Source organism: Pocillopora damicornis, chromosome 6 (assembly GCF_964200805.1).
Source record: "Pocillopora damicornis chromosome 6, jaPocDami1.2, whole genome shotgun sequence".
In the NCBI taxonomy this organism is placed as follows: domain Eukaryota; kingdom Metazoa; phylum Cnidaria; class Anthozoa; order Scleractinia; family Pocilloporidae; genus Pocillopora; species Pocillopora damicornis.
Window position 1 is genome coordinate 20,004,652 of NC_142675.1, and position 16,816 is coordinate 20,021,467.

At 37.8% G+C, this 16,816-nt stretch overlaps 1 protein-coding gene and 1 long non-coding RNA gene across 4 annotated transcripts; one reads left to right on the forward strand and one right to left on the reverse strand.

Annotated features, from left to right (window-relative positions):
• Positions 1-4,328: 4,328 nt before the first annotated feature.
• Positions 4,329-11,204, reverse strand: LOC113675343 (uncharacterized). 3 transcript variants are annotated; one of them, XM_027191907.2, is made up of 4 exons: positions 10,911-11,204; positions 6,482-6,600; positions 5,590-5,883; positions 4,329-5,414 (listed from the first exon to the last, which is right to left on the reverse strand). In XM_027191907.2, exons 2-4 carry the CDS (start codon positions 6,564-6,566, stop codon positions 4,822-4,824), a joined length of 972 nt encoding a protein of 323 aa, XP_027047708.2. In that variant the 5' UTR covers positions 6,567-6,600; positions 10,911-11,204; the 3' UTR covers positions 4,329-4,821. The 3 variants fall into 3 exon arrangements, with proteins under 3 accessions (XP_027047708.2, XP_027047709.2, XP_027047707.2); XM_027191908.2 differs by lacking the exon at positions 10,911-11,204 and adding an exon at positions 10,391-10,488; XM_027191906.2 differs by lacking the exon at positions 10,911-11,204 and adding an exon at positions 6,913-7,093.
• Positions 11,205-11,657: 453 nt separating this feature from the next.
• Positions 11,658-14,740, forward strand: LOC149044344 (uncharacterized). The gene is made up of 7 exons (XR_016187465.1): positions 11,658-11,768; positions 12,136-12,238; positions 12,589-12,671; positions 12,916-12,975; positions 13,694-13,735; positions 14,057-14,208; positions 14,636-14,740. It is a non-coding gene; the product is annotated as an uncharacterized LOC149044344 (long non-coding RNA).
• The last annotated feature ends 2,076 nt before the right edge of the window (positions 14,741-16,816 follow it).

The window sequence follows — 16,816 nt, forward strand, 5'->3', positions numbered from 1 at the left end:
ACCAATCAGAGATGTTGAAAAACAACAAATCACAGCAACTTGTTTTTACAACAGCCGCCTCGTTTATTCAAGTGATTGTATCTTGGTCAACGGTTACGAGAGGGGAAGCCATTTTGTTGCTCTTTGACAACTTAGGAGTAAACGTTTCTAAGCTAACTATCAACGAGCTAGCCAATATTGCGGACGTAAAGAGCACTATCAACTTGAATTGCTCATACTAATAATTAACGTTATCATAGTTAGCCATACAATCAGAGCGCGTGTTAATATATGTCGCCTGCTAGCAGCCTTACATATGAAAATGCGTGTATGTTGATATTTTATTTCGCGATGTATTGTATGTATGTGCGCCAAGATGGCTGCCGCTTACTGTCGTCGTTGTTGTTTTTTTAAGCTTTTGTGCTTTGTTACCTTGTTCGTTCAGTATCTTGACAAGCACAATTCAATCTGTTCGCCTCCATCTACCTTTAAAGGCCCTTTTAGCGTCAGTCGAAAGCTATTTTCTGCTTCTCGCTGCGGTCAAGACCTTGCTGTTGCAAGACGCTCAACTAAGTTACCGATCACCAAATGGTCAAAGCATGGTTCGACGGTTGCTGCTCTGTCCGAAAGAGGTTTCATCAAGGACCTATCTATTGCAGTGGATGTTGAAATTAACCCGGGTCCGGAAAATTTTAACTACATGCCGACTGCTTCACTTCAAACTTCAAGACCTAGATTTTCTTTCAGTCGACGTAATTTATTTCAACTTCGCTCCTGTTGTCCTAAGGTTAAACTGGATTATTATCTTATTCATCGCTTAAAGTCATTGGGAATTTATAGAGCTAGAGGTCGTAGAGCTGGTGTTAATTCTAGATTTGGATCTCGTCAACAACATCACAAGATTCCAGTTCGTGTCACTGACCACTGTTTTTTATCAACGACCAAACGCGCACGACTTCGACCCAAGGATACAAATTTGCATTTCATCTCTACTCACTCTTCTTCTTTACCCCGAATAATCCCCAAATGTATGGTCATTAATGCAAGATCACTTGTGAAAGTTGATGCTGCTTCTGCTTTGCATATGGAATTGCACTCAAACAACTGCGATATTTGCATCATTTCCGAGACATGGCTTAAACCAAATTTTCCATCTCATCTCGTTTGTCCGAAGGATTACTCAATTTTGCGAAAGGATAGAACTGACCGGTCAGGCGGTGGTGTTGCTATTGTCTGTAGGAGCGATTGGTTGTTGGAACGATTAGACAGCGCTTTTTATAATGCCTTTGAATGTTTGTGGGCTAAAATTACAACTCCCAACTCAAGCTTTTATGTGGCTGCTGTTTATCATCCTCCAGATCCGCCATATTGTCCTGATGATTTATTGGAACATCTAACAAATAGTTGTGATCATTTATTGACTGGTAATCCTAACAGCAACCTTATAATTTGTGGTGACCTCAATCAGCTAGATTACAATGATTTTCTTACACAACTAAATTTATTCCAGATGGTAAATACACCGACAAGAAAGAACAAAATTTTGGATGTTTTGATTACTAACGTCCCACATTTTTGGAGGAAAGTATCGGTCACTCAAGGACTAGTTCGATCTGACCACTCTGTGGTCCTGGTATATCCCAGAATCCCACTTAAGGCTGAAAGGAAAACTGTGATGTTCAGAGATGTTCGTGATCATCATAAACTGGATATGGATAAACTGTTGAAGTTTCATAACTGGGACAATGTTTATCAATGCGGAGATGTGAATGGAAAACTTAATCTTTTTTGTACCAAGATTAAGTCCATGTTTGATGAGTGTTTTCCGGGTATATCAGTACGTGTGTCTAATAGGGACCCCCCGTTCTTTTCTCCTCTAATCAAACATCTACTGGACCAACGGCGAAAATTGATTCGGCGAAGTAACATGTCAGGAAATTCTGTTTCGATTGAGATCCAAACTCTTCAAGAGAAAATCAACAAGTTGATCAGAGATAATCAAGTTCGAGCAGTTAAAGGGAATTTTGAGAAACATAGTGCAGGATCCAAATCTTGGTGGTCAACAGTCAATTCCCTGACAGGAAGGAAGTCTACCAACTCGCAAGTAAGCTCAATTATCTCCCCGAGCGAGATCAATAATTTTTTCTGTTCCATTAACACTGATCCCCTTTATAAACCCATTGACACTGTCACTATCCCGGAATCAAGCGAGATGCCTGTTTTAACGGTCTCCAGTGTTACCAGGAGTCTACTGAAATTAAAAAGAACTGCCTCTGGTCCAGATGGAATCCCGTACTGGTTTTGGAAAGAGTTTGCGTACGACCTCGCTCCTGTTGTTACCCATATTTTCAACTGTTCTTTGGAAAATCACATTGTGCCTGATCTTTGGAAATTGGCCGACATAACTCCCTTGCCTAAAGAGCCCAACTTTAAAAATTGCACACAGTTGCGGCCTATTTCGCTGACTAATGTAATAATGAGGGTTTTTGAACGTCTTGTATACAGACAAGAATTATCTCAATATATGAAGAACTTCATTAGCTTCGACCAGTTTGCATACCGCAAAGGCCACAATACGACAATGGCCTTAATTAAGTGTCAATATGCTTGGCTGAAATGGCTTGAGTCGGGTTTTGATTGTGTTAGAATCTTCTCTTTTGATTTCAGCAAAGCTTTTGATTCGGTCCCTCATGATATCCTCTGCTCTAAGTTGAAAACACTTGATATAAATCCATACGTGACCAATTGGATTATTAGTTTTTTACAGAACAGGAAACAAAGAGTTGTTGTTGATGCCATTGTCACGGACTATGTAAATATCAATAGAGGTGTCCCTCAGGGAACAGTTTTAGGCCCTATACTATTTTCTATTATGGTCAATGATATTAAGGCCATTCTACCAAATCAGAATTTACTTGTGAAATATGCTGATGATTTAACATTAAGTATTCCAGTAAAATCGCTGGCTAATAACGGCAATTTAGCAGCTGAGGAGGTCCGATCGATCGTCGCATGGACATCTGCTAATCGTATGCAACTAAACTTCAAGAAAACGTGGGAGATGCTTCTTAGAGGCAAATCCACTAAGGCCTTACCTGCTCCTCTGGTTTCTATAGAGCGTAAACCATGTCTGAAGTTGTTGGGTGTAACTTTTCAATCTGATCCGTGTAACTGGGATTTACATTTTGATAATATTATATCGAAAGCCAGTAGTCGTCTGTACATCTTACGTGTTTGTAAATTCTATGGACTGCCGCTGGATCATCTTCATCTTCTCTTTATCAGTCTTATTCTACCTATATTTACATATGCTGTAGAAGTATGGGGCTGCGCGTATTATCATAAGTATCTGAGTCGCATAGACAGGCTGTTCAAGAGAGCTTTTAAGCTTGGCTACTGTAAAGAGCTTTTTTCGATTGAAAATATTATTATTCTAAAAGATAAGAAGTTGTGGGCCAAGATCACCGACAGCGATTTTCCAACAGCTTTAGATGACCTTTTGCCACCAGAGCGAACAATGGATACGCTACGTAAGAGGCGCCATAATTATATTCTCCCGCTTGTCAGAACTGAACGTTTCAAAAGGACCTTTATTAATAGATGTTTGTTCTCTTATTAGTTATTCAGTTAGTAATTTAGTTAGTTTATTAGTTTTATACTTGCTGATTTCATATCATTGTAACTAAACACGTTTGTTGTTTAGAGTGCTTAATAAAGACTTATTATTATTAGATTTTATGAAATCAAAAGGCCGCTATTTCCTTCTCCCTTCCAATTTATCCCCTTTTTTCTAGGTTTTTTCCCAGGTTTTTTTAGACCTGAGTAAATGATGCTTCCGAGAAAAATGGCTTTAGTGAGATTTAAAACAGAAGCAGTAAAAATATTCATGGAAGAATTTTCATGGCAATGCACAATTTTTCGTCCAATAAGCTTCTTAAAGTCTCATCGGAAAGTAACCCTTAGGATATTCCTGTACTGTTATACACGAGATATCCATAATTATCCGCAGAGGCAACGCCATTTCAGAACTTCCCCAGAAAGCCCATTCCTTAGTTCTAAGGGTTTGATATCGGAGCTAACTTCACTGATATTAGGAGATATTCCTCCGACTGGATGTACTATCTTTCGTTTCGTTTTCTCATATGCAGATTCGTGGTCGAGCTCACTGAAAAAGGTTATAATGATGGAGACAAATTCTCCCGATGCAAATCAAAAATGCGTATGAATAATGGATTAAGGTTTTTCAAAGTTGCATACCATACTTCGAGTTAACCAGTTCATATTCAGGAAGAGAATTAGAAATTAATAACTCACGAGTGAGCGCAGCGAATTAAACACGAGAGGAGAAATTCCATATCATTTTGTTTATTATATAAAACACAAGAGTCCTTTACTGACAAGAACATTATGAATGATTAAATTATCTGACTTTATGTCGACATAAGCGGAATCAAAATGTTGTCGCGGAGTTTTCAATTTTTTTTTTTTACTTTAACTTGACTTAAAAAAATCCACCTTCTTTCTGAAACCTGCGTTTAAGATTGATTACCGAAAGAGCTTAACTTTTAATCACTGAACGCTGAGCTTAAATGCGGGATTACCTGCCAGTTAGCTTACTCGCTTTTCTCTCGACCTCGTTTCTCTCAAACATATCGACAAATGTAAACGACGTGGTCATGAAATTACCGAATAATAAACAGTTTCTCTGACAATACTCTTTGCTTACTTGCGTAAATCATATTTAGAGAATCGTTCCCGGAGCAATGGCATAATTACAGAGACACAATGCAAAATAGCTATTACATTAACAAAGAGTACAACATCCATTAATGTTTCGGATTATTACAGCCTAACATCATTCTCGGTGTGTCGGCAACTTTCCTCCCCAGGGAATAGATTCACCAATGGCCAACCTCGTGGAGTAAGGTGTTTCTCCACTTGCGAAACACTCATTTCAGTCTGGTTTAGGCAGTTGGAATCCTTCGCATTGTTGGTCATGACTGCAAAGGACTCTGCTCGGTTGTCTTTTGTATGGTTGGAATCCCTCCACACACAGCACCCTGCAGTCCAGAGTGCACGGGGGATCGCAAGTTTTACATCGTCAACGAAGACTTCAGAATGGAATACGTTGACGTTCCCATTGTCCGCAATGATTCCTTCCATGTCATATTCGGAGGTTCCGGTCAATAGATACAAAGTTCCATTGCGAGCACGACTTCCACAGGTCTCCTTAGCGTAGCGACGAATGTTCGCTTCGAAAATCTCCCAAGGTCCACTGTTAGATGCAATATATTGTGGCACCGCATTGGTGAGGGTGAATGTTGCCTCTAAACTGTTTATATCGAATGTATTTATGGCTGCGGGATTCATGTGGCCCTTGCTAAGAGGCTCTCGTCGGGTCAGTTTCCTGTACGCGCCATATAAGCCAGGAACACCTAAGAAGAGAGAAAAGCGTCTGATCAGAAAAAAATTTACTCAAGTCTCACCCAAAATTACTGCTGCAAAACCTTTTACATAGATACCAAAGGATCACAGGTTCGACTTTTCTCAGTAGCGCCTTCTTGAAAAAAATGGTGATCCAAAATTAAAATACAGACATAAAAGGATTACCAGGAGGATTCCTCCACCACCCTTTCGCATCTTTCCTGTGGAGTTTTCCAATGAAAGGCGCCTGTTGTGGAGTCACTTTGTAGGCAGAGTAGAAGGGGATGTTTCTCTCCGGATCAAACAGCGAGACGAAGTAAGGCGGAGTTCCTTGAGGTTCCTCAGGAAGTAATTGCTGAATTTCCTGTCCCCGATGAGTATTAGGGAGACCCTCTGGACGTTTGTTCCTAACGAAATATGGTGCTGACCGTGGCGACCAAGTCTTTCTTTGCCTGATGGGCCCAGCGTCTCCCTCAGTTTCTCAAAGGAAAAGAAAGGTTAACCGATGTTGTGGCAATGAAAGCACCGGGAGGAAAATTTCAATCAGTGTTTTAAACGTAGATTGTCCATAATTATGTATCAAGAAATAGCCCATTGTTCCGGGTCAACTCCGGGTGCAATCTCCTATTCCCTCCCCTCTGAGTCATATTCTACGGATCTCATTAGTTTCAGTGTCAGAAAACACTGCACAATGGCCCTATAATGATCTATGTTAATGAGTAATTATCCTATTGAAAAATCCTATTTATAAATCCTATCGAAAAATCAACTGCTGCTGTCTAAGAAACCAGGACATTTATGACAGTTGCGAGAGACACGCAACATTATAATTCTATGGAGACCAGGTGTAACTTGAGCCTTAAAATCAACATGACTTCATTGAGATATCATTTCAGTCTAAAAGTGAAATCTTCTCATGCATAAAAATCATATCAGAACTCTCTTAGGCTTCCTAGTAAGATTTTGATAAAAAATTTTACCTCTACAGGTTTCCCTCTCTAGTAAAACGAGGAAATAGAATCTATACACATTTATGATCCTAAACTTATAAAATATTTTTAGCTTGTGCTTCACATACCGAGATGAGAGGCTTTACTGGAAAATGCACCCACTAGTAGCACAAAGATGATTGAAAAGGACGCAATATCTTTAACTGCCAGCATTGCCACGGGATCAAGAGGCACTTTCCTTTAATTGCTGTAAAACACAACAAACTTAACGTACGTAAAGACACATATTATTTGTAAGTCCACGAACGGTAATAATTATTTACCTCGCTGAGGGTATTAAGATCTTCTTATATATGCAATCTTCAAAGTAAAATTTGGACTGTCAAATGTGCCATGCCACAGCCTTTTTCATCAGATAGTACCCTTGTAATTCATTTCAAGTAACTCACACTTTATGAGTAAAGAAAAAACACTTCATTCTTCTAAACAACAATTATGAAAAAAACGCTCATTAGGAAGGTGGTGAATACTCGCTGACCATGAAAGAAGGAAATCTTACCTCAGAGAGTACTAGAATCACGAATTCCACTTGGTTCTTCAGTACGCAACCGATTATAACCCGTATAATGTACCCGCAGCAATTTCCCTGCTTATATACAACTTCGATTTACTCAGAACCAAATTTAGATAACAAAGAATTGAAACAAAAATGGTCATGTCATGTTTCAATTTTAAAATGTCTTGACCTAATTCGTGACGAGGTTACAGTATATCGCTCTTTTTAGCGCCATTTTGACACACGGATTCATGTTAATTCAAAAGTCATGAATTAATTTTGTAACTTGGCTTTTTCATTCTTGTAAGGTAAAGAAATTCCTAATAAGGGTTCACCCGACCGCAATCGACAGCATGTATTTAATTTTTATACCGAACTCGACGCTTTTCCCTCTTTAAATTTGGTCAAACTGTATTTGATCCAAAATGGTCGTGTAGATATAATTAAACCGAGTACTTGAGAACACACGCAGTCTAATCTGAGTTTACAACCTTTTGGATTAGAAAACGAAATCTTCACGTCACGCATTCATTTATTGTTTGTAATGTCACCCTTTCAGATATTGTAATGATAAAAAAAACTTTTTCAAAACGAATAAGCCGCCAAATATAGCTAATTTTCTGAAGCTGAATTGGAAACCGAAATTTGAACCTCATCCCTGCGGGATGCATCTGTTGGTTATAAGGCTATTTTCCTGATCATTAAGTCAAAGCACGCATTTATTTTACAAAAATTATGAAATTATTTTCTTATTGGGTTATTTTACCCTGGCAAACCAAAATATTCCTTACATGCACAACCAGCTTTGAAATTCCAGCCAGAAACACAAATCTACTGGCAACACGAACACTCTTCCATCTTTGATTGAGCCGGCGACTGAATTCTGCGGTTTAATGGGTATGTCGCAATGTTCAATACAAAGAGGCCGGCAACAAAGAGAGAACAAATCATGCACTCCAGGCTAAAATATTCATCCAATATTGAAAAGGAGATAGAAAAATTTTGAACGAACGACAATTTTTACTCGCAGATCTTTCCTATGTGAGACTTAAATTGTCGTCACTTCCTCTCTATGAGGATCAGTATTGATTTTATTTTTCGTTGATTAGCTTTAGGAATTTTTAGCTTTTTTCCCGTACTGCATAACAATTAGGGAAGTGGTTTCGTCATCATGCGACACGATCGAGGCAAGAGCTAAGGTAACTTTATTGTGAACATATTTCACATAAAAAGGCTGCTTTACTTTTCGTCGATCAGGAATTATTCCATTTCGTTTGAGTTGCCCCGAAGAACTGGAGAGGATTTTGACAAGTTGTACAAGGTACAACATGTAAGTTGCCTCTTCATTTTTGTATTATCTTTCGATTCCATTTTATTTGTTTATCTTCTTCCTTTCTTTCGTAACTTTTTTTTGCTTGTACGGCTTGTTTTTGCTCACGGAGTAGGGAAGTTGCTTTGATAAAAATGTTCCCACGCGAAAACGATCGCGGACAATCGCAAAATGAAGTGATATTGATAGATGCTACCTCACGCCCCGATATGATCGGGTTTTTGCACTCGTAGCTGCCGCTATTAGTATTTGGAAGCTTACTAAAGACTCTTTTTCCTTAAAGTGTGACAAGCACCTCAAAAAAAAAATCCACGTTAAGCTATTCAGAGATCAATTAAGCCATAACTTAATTCTAGTATTGCCTTTTTCTTGTAATCGATGTGTATGTAGAGTCACTGATCATTATATTCTGCAGGGTCTGGTAACTTTGCCTGTTTTCCTCTTGATATTTAAAACAACGAGAGCAATACAAGCATGAAGACACCCACAGTGTTGGTGTCTTATTTAGTGGCTATGTGCGTGGTGGAATGCTTTGTTGCAGATAAAAAGAATTCCTCAATCCCCCTAACACTGATTGACTTGTAACTTTTCTCAACAATATATAAAGAAATTATCTGTAAAGCAGGTGACGAAAATAGCCAAATTGTTCTTTAAAAGACCAAAGTAATAGACCGGCCGGCGAAAGAAAGCACCGGAAAGAGCTAAGGATGACCAACGAGATATAAAAGAGTTAATAGTATCCATATTGTCCAAAAGACAAATAAAACTAGTAACACAGCTCGGCAAATTCCCAAATAAGGACTTTTATCTTTATTGACCCTCTAGAGTGTTCGTCAATTTCTATTTGCTCCTTAAATAACCTACAAACTAACCGCCCAGGGTCAGGCTAACGAGATGCATCGATTTGCTCATAAAACTTGGAACTTATAGTCTAATAGTTACATAGTTTATCCAAACAATTCCTTGAAACTTCTACACTTTTGTATACCTATACAACCATTGAAATCGATTCACTCAGCATAGTTTATTACCTTCCAAATAGACCGAGAGTGCAGTTCAGCTGCAAGCATGCAATTGTATTTAATAAAACATTCATTTCAGTTTGTACATGACTGACGTAGGCAGTTCAGACCTATTGTTTAATTCGTAGGTCCATTTCTTTATATACTTTTATTGCAGAAATGGTCTTGCTGTTCTGTTTTTTAATGAAGCTCCTGTCACACTCCGAGATGTGCCATATCGTAAATAATGATCTATTCTTATGTTCAATGCTAGCAATTGAGAGTCAGATCTTAGGAGTTAAGGGGCTACGAATTTTTTTTTTGAAGAGAGATCGAATGATCTGTGCAATTCTGCTCGTTTTCAGTAGTCTTCATTCAGGATTGATAAGCTTGAAGATCCGGCACGTAGGAGACTGGTGACTGAAAAGAAGATTGATGAGCTTGAAGATCCGGCACGTAGGAGACTGGTGACTGACAGGGAGATTAAAAAGCTTGAAGATCCGGCACGTAGAAAATTGGTAACTGACAGGAAGATCAAAGAGCTTGAAGATCCAGCACATAGGAGACTGGTGGCATAAGGTAAGATAAGCCCCGAACACTTGCAAACTTGGTAATTAGAAAATTGCGTTTTCCTTATCAGCACAACTGGCGACTCACCACAACTTTGAGGGATTCTCGATTAGGTGCATCCTGGTGTTAATGTTAAGTTCAGTGTAATTGTTAGTGGTTTAACCCACTCGTGTTTAACTGTTATTTTAGTGAAGTATTTTGTTAAGTGTTCAACAATTTGTTAATTGGGAGTAAATCGAAAATGGAGCTTTATGGTTATGGTTTGTGAAAAAAAGCTCGAAGAATCCAAAAGAAACGAGAACGCTTAGGGATGGTGAAGATTTATTCGGCCTTGCAAATGACAAAATTAAATCTAAAATTTTAGCAAATTTTTATCCCTAAAAAACGTTTCTATATTTTCTATGCGCAGGCATTTATAGTAACCATTTCAGATAGCTTTAAAGAATGACTTCAGTATTTAATGGAAACAGTAGAATTACAGCAATCTGAAGCTGTGAGAACAGAAAATTACAATTCGGTATTTTTAAAACACAAATTCGATTGGAAATAAAACGAAAATGTAGTAAAGTAGTCGACTTACATTTGTACAAGCGTGCCATCATTAACATTCGTAAGACAGACATAAAGCTTAAAAATCCTTCGTACATTCAGCAAACACACTTCTCACATTTTCTTTTGGCAAAACTAAAAACTCATATTCTAGCACTAGGTCTGGCGTAATCGGGGTTAACATTTCAAATGTTTCTTGATAATCATCGAAACGTTTCACAGTCACCGGAACAATTAAGAGCAAGTTAACAATTGGTTCAAGAAGGTAGAGTTGCTCTACTCTTACGCATCTTTCGTGCTCTCCAAACTTCCCGCGTACTTCATATCTCGATGAACGCACAGCTGACGTATGAACCAATTGTTTTATAACATTTTCAACCACATGGAAAATTTTTTCCTCTAGGGATTTGTTTGCTGACATCATGAGCGTGCACAATAGGAATATGAAGCACGCTCACGCAATAGAATTTGAGTAGACAAATTTACTAGCTGTATTATAATTGCCTTTGAATCTCAATTATTACTAGTGCTCTCTCTCTAAACATACCCACCTGTACTAAAACTGGATATCCATTGTCGAGCTTTTGTCCACGTACGTGATCGTGCGTTAAAAAAGAAAACTACGCACGTTGAAATGAATGTTTACGTGAGTTATCTCATCCGTTGACTAAGCGTTGCCATATTCCCACTTCCGCGTAATATTTAAGAAGTTTACGTGCATTTAGCGCACGTCGCAATTGCAGTCATCCTCCACGTATGGGCCTGCGTTTTCTCGCACGTAACAACAAAACGCGTAGTATTGGTTTTCTCGAGGCAATGGTAATCGCTTACGCACGTTTCTTTTGACACGTTTTACGTACGGAAAATCTTACGTAACACTGGAAATTGAAAGTACGTGTAGTTCAACAGAACAATAAACTACGACAGTATTGTAAAACTGGGTGAATCAGCAAAATAGCAAGAATTTCACCTCACCACAAAACTCTGTTCTCAAGAATTCGAAAGTTATTTTGAGCTCGATGTAAATAGAGAAACTAGTACGTGCCGGTCCTTAAAAATTTGTTTTTTTGTAAAAAGAAGTTGAAGTCAACATAAGCAGTAGATATTGCTTAATAAAAAAAACAGGAAAACAAAAACCGTGGGCAAAAAATAAAAGTGACATGTTCGTGAGCTTGTCATCATGACAACACCGCTAACTTCACATTTTAATATGTGAATAGTTGGGATCTAGGTCAGTATCTGAGCAACTGCACATCTACCCCTTCCCTAACCCTACAACATGGTCAACCGATAACAGGGTAGGGTTAGGGGAAGGGTTGGTTGTAGTTGTTCAGATACGGACATTGATCCAATAGTTCAATCCTCGGGCGCTTGGAGGATATCTTTTAATCTCTTCTTTTTTCGAAACGGTAAGATTTCTGGTGTTCATCAACACCATAGGATCGAAAATCTACTAAACTCCTAAGCACACGTCTAAATTCATTTGTGTCCTGAAGACAATTTTTTACATCGGCAAAGAGGATTGCTGTTGGTTACATATCAGGTTGGACCTTTTTCAGTTATCTGTATTGAGATATGTTGAATAAATATACCCTGAGATTTACTAAATTCTTCATTTACGTCAGCGTCAAGGTTTTCATTAAAAAAATATTGTCTAATGGCCCTTCATAGTTACTTAACTGTGAAAGTGATTCAGATGTATAAATTTGATTCTTATGCCTCGCCTCGAGCGCTTTTTAAAAATAGGAAACTGTATTTTTCGCTTGAATCACGTAGATCGGCTTGAGGCTTCCTTGTTCGACCATGAGCTACTAATTCTCGTCCGAGCTACATCGAAGAATTCGAAGAGCCTGCAGAATCTTGTATCAAGGTGTGCATAGTAAGTTGCTTCATTCATCCAAAATTTTTTTGTCAGTCAGGCTTGATATTGAAAGTTAAAGCTTTGTTTTGAAGGGCGCAAAGTTTGGCCAAATTGATATTTAAAAAAAAAAAAAACAGACATCAAAGTGAAGACTTTGTTAAAACTGGCCCCTAATTTAGAACAAGTTTATCTTCCATTCCTGACATCAATTATATCGTCTGACTGCATTGTTCCACACGATACTTTTTGGCACCTTGGTACATCTGTTTAAACGATGTGTTTGTCAGTGACGTCACTCAAACCCCATCCCCCCGCCCCCCTGTATGGTCGTATTATTTATTCCTGTTTTCTATTTGGTTTTCAAACAGCCGAAGCAAGATAAACATGAAGATGCCTTCAGTTTTATTGTTCTGTATCGTGGCTATGAGTGCCCTGGAATACTTTGTAACAGGTAATGAATTTTCCAACACTTTAACTCCCAGAATTGATGGATTGTGAATTTCTCCTTGCAGTTTGAATAAAATGTCTAGCAAGCAGGTGGAAAGCATAGGCAAACTTGTCTGCTTGAGGGTATCTTCTTGATAAAACAGTAAATTCTGTTAAGCTACAAGCGAGGAAATGTATAGAAGTTGATAAGGAGAGTGAAAGACCATGACGAGGCTGAACATGCTAAATTCTTATGCGATTGTTTTCAGCTGCCTTCATTCAGGCCGAACCAACTCTAATGGGAAGAGTATCCAACAGACATTTTAAAGGTTTGGTGACAACAATGTAGAGATGTTAACTGTTAGCCGTAAATTGGCTAGAATTTTAACTGTTAGCCGTGAAAGCCGTTACTCCACTACCCTCTTATAGCATTTGTTATTTTCTTAATTTAATGTATATTCCATTATTTAAGGCAATTAAATTATAATGAGCGCATTTGAGAATTTTTATTGAACCAAAACAGAACTTTCCCTTGTTTACACCACCTTGCAAGGGGGTCTGTTTGCCTTTTGTCAAATCCTTATCTCACTTTTATAGCAAGTAGTCTAATCACTAAAAATTGAAATCAGAAAGCCTGCTCAGCAGATGGTTTGTTATGCGCTTAATGGCGTGGGGGTGCGGAGCCGCGAGAAAGAGTGGGAGGCCTGGGGTGTAAAATAATTGGAGCTCGATGGGAACTTTGCATGACATCCCAAGAACGACTGAGAAGGAGACAGGGTTTAAAATTAAGAGGCCAAAAAATCACTAAGATAAATACGAGTCACTCGATGTCCAGAATCAGTTGTACGATTAAATGTTAATACTATATGTCAGGCATATAGGTGAGTGACTCGCAGAAACGTTTCAGACGAATTTGCAGAGCTCTGGTCAGGCAATCGATAATTTTGCTGGTTTATGTCATCAGATTTTGCTATCAACTTTCATCTGTAAGTCATGGCTTATTATTGCAAAGCTGAGCTTTATGAATTATTACCTGCTTATTTTCAGCTGCCAACATTCCGACCGAAAGAAGAGAATCCATCAAAAAATGTAAGGAAAGTTTGATCGAGTACGTAATGAATTGTTTGCTCGGCAACTTTGAACATTCATCAGAATGTGAAAACGACTAACTTGGAAGTCACTCAGTTTCCTCTAATTATAAGGCCGCTTTTCTTTCGCTCTGTGAAAATCAACTGCCTTCAGAGTGAAACTGAGCCAGTAAGGTCTCACACTCACTATTACACCCAAACCCCAAGTTGTAATTCATTTTATCATCCTGTTGCCGATCTGCGCCTGTCAGTCTGAAAAAAGCTAAGATTAAAGCCACTTCATAACACAGAAAAGCTAAATATCCTGCGTTTGTTCTACCAGGTGGCAAATTCAAACCAATAGGTAAAGCTTTGATACGACTGTTCTCTCTTAGTGAAACAGAAAAGAGTTGGCACAAACTTTGACGCAATATTTATGAACAGGGATCGATGGAGGGCGTGAAGATTTGGCACCCAGGAGACTGCTGGCATAAGGTAAGTGTAACCGCGAAGAATAGTTACGCTTGTCACTTAAAAGTTGCCTTTTCCCAGCTTAAATAATAATAATAAAAAAAAAACAGGTGACTAAGTTAAACGTCAATGGCTATAGACTGTTGTTCAGGTTCTCAAAGAAATTAGCAGTGCTGTCTGTTATTCAATGATTTAGTTCTGTTAAGTTTTCTCTCTTTGAGTTAACTCCATAAGGTAACGATAGGTGTTTAATAATTCGTTACACATGTGAATTACAAAGTAATTCTTTGCAAGATTTCAATCGGAAAACATAAAAAAGGCATTGGAAATTAAAATGTTAAAAGAGGGTGCTCAGGGAGAATGAAGACTTACAAGGATTCCACGGACGAACTTGAATCTCAAAAAATTTAGGTAGCCTATTTAAAAAACTTTTTTCTGTTTCCTATTTCAGGCATTTACACCAAACAAAGCAAGTAGTTAGAAGAAGGGACGTGTAAAGATTTTTCTGTATTCATTGCAATTGTTAACGTAATAAAGACTGATTTCTGATCAAAAATCGTTTTCTTTGACTGAGAGATGCTAATTTTAGGGGGGGGGGGGGAGAAGGTTTAAGAAGCGATGTTATTTTATATTTGCTATTTAAAATAACGCTAAGGCAAGTTCAGATTCCAGAGAGTAACTTAAACCTTTGAAAGTTGTCCTAAAAAATACGATTCAAGTTTTGCTTAACAAACCAGCCTTCACCTTAGTGACGCATAACAATCCTGGTTACCTTTCTCCCATGTCTTGGCAATATCTTTGAACAAAAACAGCTACACATAAGGCTCGCCTCACTCGCTTTTTAGTTCACCGAGTGAATGACAAGTATAAATAAGATGTGAATAATGAATATTTGGGTTTCAAAACTTCGGCGGACTATTGAATATTATCACCGACATTCACTGTTTGGAAAAGCTTTCAGTTGATCATTAAGTCACTTGAGCAACGTCCTTAAAGAAATCAAACAAATTCCGCCGGAACAACAAAAGGGACAAAATTGAGATAGAAAGTATACATCAAGATTACGTTTAAGGGGGAATTCGCACGATCGATGTCGGTCTAAAGATCCAGAGTATAAGACTTGCCAAGATTCCAAGACTCCTAAAGCCCGACATTCGCAACGAGAAATCTATACCACATTTTTTCTTTAGAAAACTTAAAACTTAGTTCTCAAAATTACTAGTCTTCTACAAGGCTATCCTAATGTTTTTCCCTGACATTATATTTATTTTTAATTATGCACAGCGATAGAAAACAATCCTTTTAACAATAAAGATGTTTTAATAGGAGGGAAACCCTTCTTTTTACGGGAATGGTTTTCCAAAGTAATCATTCATATTTAAGACCTTCTTATCAAAAGTGGCAGCCTCGCTCCTTTACAGAATTCCAGAAGAAATATGACTGTAGAACCAAATTCCTTAATATATTCAACGGCACTCACAATGCCTTCGGCGAATAATTGTTAAGTATCACCACCACTAATCTGCTTGATGTTGTATTGATATTGCAAAGAGAAATTCTGTCTTGGTCACTCATAGGAGTTAAAGGGTTCATGGGATGTATGTTTCGGAAAATAAAGTGTTTTTATTTCCGTTATTTATTAACATATAAGAAATTTTGTCGCTAAAGCAGACTGAATTTCAAAAAGTAACCCAACCCTTTGAAAATAATAAACTGTGCTGAAAATTCGATCAAAGACGCCGGCAAATTTTAAATTTTAAATTTTCTTAATTTCCTGTCTTTATTCTCTTGATCCAATGATGCTGTGAGTCTCTTTAGTTATCTATAATCATTCATGACCTTCATAAAATCCTGCTGTTCTCTCTTTGCATTACATCGACTATGTTTGTCGCTTCGACATTCACGTTTTGGTACACCAACAATTAAATTGGTATGTATTGTAAATTAATCGTAAAAATCGCGTACTTTTTTTTTTTTTATTACCTTGTTCAGTCATTGTTAACACCTTGTCAGTAAAGATAATGTAACTTTCCATACCTGTCAGGAGAACTTACTTTTTTAACCTGCATGTGTGGATGGTGTTATCAAATTTAATGCAATGCATTTGCAAAGTATACAATGCAATGATCATTTTGTAAGGCATATCTTGGCTTTCAAATACCTACTTTGAGAATTAAAGATAATTAAATATTCTAACTATCTAACTTTCTGTTTCTCTCATTCATAAACAAATAAGGAAAGCTTTCCTTGCACTTTTCCTTCTTCAGAAGAGCAAAGACTCAGAAAAAACAACAACTTCATTTGAGTGCGAAAGTTTGATGAAAGCTGGGTTTCGGATGCATGTCCTTGAAAACTGGTGAAGAACGAAGATCAGTCAGTTGAAACAATACTAATAGTTCAAAGATTGTTATTTCATACAAGGAAGAAACTTTGTCGTTGTAAGGTGTAACAAATGTTTATACGTCTCCATGAATGGTGTGTTTCAGCGTGGTGATGTATTCATTTACTTCAGAAACTTTCCAAGTTGAGATTTACGATGGAATCCAGGAATTTTAACCTCACAATATCAATACAAAATCAGGAAGACAAGTGATGAGAACCAAGAAAAGTATCAATTAGGGGATTATTAGTT

Coding starts and splice junctions, on each gene's coding strand:
- LOC113675343 (XM_027191907.2), bottom strand. CDS start 6,566: ATGCTGGCAGTTAAAGATATTGCGTCCTTTTCAATCATCTTTGTGCTA. Junction 5,884..6,481: donor CAGTAAAGCCTCTCATCTCG/GTATGTGAAGCA, acceptor TTTTCCTTTGAG/AAACTGAGGGAGACGCTGGG. Junction 5,415..5,589: donor GTGGTGGAGGAATCCTCCTG/GTAATCCTTTTA, acceptor CTCTCTTCTTAG/GTGTTCCTGGCTTATATGGC.